General features: G+C 32.9%; 1 protein-coding gene across 1 annotated transcript; it reads right to left on the reverse strand.

Moving 5' to 3' along the window:
- Nucleotides 1-371: 371 nt before the first annotated feature.
- LOC110659146 (receptor-like protein 46) lies at nt 372-2,126 on the reverse strand. The gene is made up of 2 exons (XM_058150813.1): nt 1,000-2,126; nt 372-879 (listed from the first exon to the last, which is right to left on the reverse strand). Exons 1-2 carry the CDS (start codon nt 2,124-2,126, stop codon nt 372-374), a joined length of 1,635 nt encoding a protein of 544 aa, XP_058006796.1.
- Between the last annotated feature and the right edge of the window lie 1,213 nt (nt 2,127-3,339).

Raw genomic sequence — 3,339 nt, forward strand, 5'->3', positions numbered from 1 at the left:
TAAAGCTCTACAGCTCAATTGGAAGTATCGCCCAATAAATGATCTCAGATTTGACATAATATCTGAGATGGATGTTGGTATTGGCCCAAAAAAATTTGCATTTCAGTTCAGTGAATTTCATCATAGGTGTCTTTTTCATTTTACTCGTTGATTTCTTATTAAATTTATTTGTATTTCCATGTTGAAGAAAAAGGGTAAAGAAATCAATAATGAAATAAAGAAAGGAACTCTTGCATTGTTACAGGGAAAAAGTGATAAGAAAAACAACATTGCATTGATATTTTTCACACACTCCTTTCCTGCTCGCACAAACAGATCTTGCACATCTTTATTTAAAATAGCATAAACCAAGAAAAACACATATCAAATGCCTAAAAACCGATAAAGCCATGCCTGACAAGGCGTCTTCTACCTGGCTGTGGTGCAATGTTGAAGTAAACAGTGACATACATAACCAAAATTGTTGACAAAAACCCAGAAGAATATCCAGTCACTGCCATTTCCCACGAAAACCATGTCTTCCAGCTCTTTCTTTTCTTGGTCTTTCTCTCTTTCAGCTTTGGTTTAGAAGGCACCTTCTCACATGATACTTTAATTTGCATTCCACACAATCCATTATTGTTGGCATAAGAATTTGGGTCATTTATCGTATCCATCTGAGGTCCAGGTGGAATGCGACCCTCCAGTTTATTGTTACTCAAGTCTAAGTAACTCAGCTCAAAGGGATATGCCAATGTGTAAGGAATTTCACCAAAGAGACTATTATGTGATAAATCTAAGCTCTCTAAGCTTTGCAAACCACCAAAACTCAAAGGTATTCCTCCAAAGAGTTTGTTATGTGATAAGTTCAATGACTTCAAATTTTTTAACCCAGCTAAACTATCAGGAATTTCACATGATAATTGATTGTTAGATAGATCTAAAAGAGTATATTGTTGAAGGTTTTTCTTCGGTAGAGCTCGCTTTAACTTCTTCCAGGAGAATTCTCAATCATGCAACAACTTAACAGCTTCATCATCTTTCCGATTGTAACCAGTTACACACAAAATGGAAGATCCGGGAAGAATTTCACCTAGGAAAATGGATGTTACGTCATGATGATTGATCATCCCAGAAAGATTTCCTAAAGTATGTGGGATTTTTCCGCTAAGGTTATTGCAAGAGCGATCAAGTATTTGAAGTGCACTAAGACATGACAAATTAATTGGAATTGAGCCTTCGAAAGAATTATTTCTAAGATTCAAAATTTGAAGAGAAGACATCTGCGAAAGAAATTTTGATATTTCACCTCCAATGTTGTTGCTACGGAGATCAAGGTATACCAGCTGGCTAAAATTTGACAGATTTTGAGGCAAGACACGAGAAAACTCATTTTGGCTTAAAACAAGCACTTTTATTCCCAAACGAAAAGTCGTAGGAACCTGACCAGATAGTTTATTGGAGGAAAGATCAATATAAAGCATCGATGAATTTGGATTAAATATTGGAAACTCATTGCTTGAAAATCTATTGCTTGACAAGTCCAGAGACCTAAGTTTATGCATATTTGAGATGGGTGTGGGAATTGGTCCTGACAACAAGAGTATACTCATTTCAGTGGCTTCACTAATAGTATTTGGCATTCCTCCTGAGAAGTTGTTAATTGAAAATATAAGGGCATTTAAAGACAGAGATTGAAATAAGCGAGGTGGTAGAGAACCTGAAATCTTGTTATTTGATAAAAACAAACCTACAAGATCTCTTTGAGCTAACCATTGAGGGAGAGTTCCTTCATGGTTATTATCACTCAAGTCCAAGAAGATAAGCTCAGTCTGGTTGGAAATCCAAATGGGAATTTGCCCTGAAAGATTGCAAGATCTCAATGACAGTACATCCAACATGCACCTTGGTGCTATTCTCGCATTTTTCAAAACAAGTTTGTTTGCCCCAAGATTCAACTCTAAGAGGTTTTTGAAATCGAACAACCATGTTGGGATCTCACCAGCAAACAAATTATTTTCTAAATTAAGTTGTTCTAATTGTTCCAGCTTTTGAAATGATGAAGGCAACTCTTTAGACAAATTGTTGTCATTTAACAACAGCGATGCTTTGTTGGAGAGGTTGCCAATGTCATTTGGTAACTCCATGGTGAGAAAATTTTATCTCAAATTCAATTCAACCAGACTTTTCAAATGTGATAGTGACGGTGGAATTGCTCCAGAAATTTTGTTATTGGATAGTGAAAGCCGATACAAATTAGTAAGATTTCCAATCTGTGTAGGAATCCCTCCATGGATTAAATTATAATCCGTGTGGAGTGCCTGCAGATGCCTAAGAAAACAAATAGGGAGGAATGGACCCGTTGAAACTATATATGTTAAAAATAATTATTATACTTTAGTTCATTTCATCTAAAAATAAAAAAAAATATATTTTTTTATTTTTATGTACATTTTCTCTTCACATAATTGGAGTTCAAATCATAAAATTCACAAAAAAAAAAAATTTTATGAATTTCTTAATTTTAAAGTGATTTTTTTTAATTTGTAGTTTATTTTTTATTAGAAATCTGCCTGATTCATTACACACTCCTAAATTTAAACATATACACTTTGGTTAGCACTTTTGTCCAATGAAAAGAAGCAATTTAGTCAAGTATGATTTGATATGCAACTTTCACTAAAAAAAGGTCTCTCAAGGCCACTAGCGTTAACTCGGCACTAGCATGTTTATCCAATCCCTGAGGAAGGAGAAGATAAATTTACTTAAGTGCTAACAATAAGCATTAGACTTGTGAATATCTTATTGTGTTTTTATCAGAAATTCTATCATTTCCTATGGCCCATCACTATTATCAAATGCAAAGATGGTTCAAAAGTCATTTGACTTAGACATCGTTTGGATCGATAAATATTAATTGCAATTTAAAAGTTGGAATTTAAATAAGCTAAATTTGAAAACTTTTTATTTCATAAGATCAAACTTTACTCCATTGGCTTCTTTTTTTGCAGTTGACTCCACCTTTCTTAATTTTCAACTTTACCAATGAAACACTCCCATCCACAGCCAAGAATATGTTTCTTGCTTCAGTTATTTTAATCAATCATGACTCCATAAAATAAATCAATAAGGGTATGTTTTTTCTTCTAATTATTTTATAGTAGAATTAAGAGAGTGACAATTTAAGTCAAGACATTAATATTTCTTTTAATTAGTTTCATTGTTCAAGGGAATTTCATTTAAAATAACTTTTTTAAAATCTATTATTAAATTCGCAAGAATAAAACAGAAATTTTAAAATAAAATTTGAAATCCTGCAAAGTTATTAATTTGGTTCATATGTATGTAAAGATATAAAAA

The sequence above is a fragment of the Hevea brasiliensis genome, chromosome 8, assembly GCF_030052815.1.
Source record: "Hevea brasiliensis isolate MT/VB/25A 57/8 chromosome 8, ASM3005281v1, whole genome shotgun sequence".
Lineage (NCBI taxonomy): Eukaryota > Viridiplantae > Streptophyta > Magnoliopsida > Malpighiales > Euphorbiaceae > Hevea > Hevea brasiliensis.

Coding starts and splice junctions, on each gene's coding strand:
- LOC110659146 (XM_058150813.1), bottom strand. CDS start 2,126: ATGGAGTTACCAAATGACATTGGCAACCTCTCCAACAAAGCATCGCTG. Junction 880..999: donor GATGATGAAGCTGTTAAGTT/GTTGCATGATTG, acceptor AATTCCTGATAG/TTTAGCTGGGTTAAAAAATT.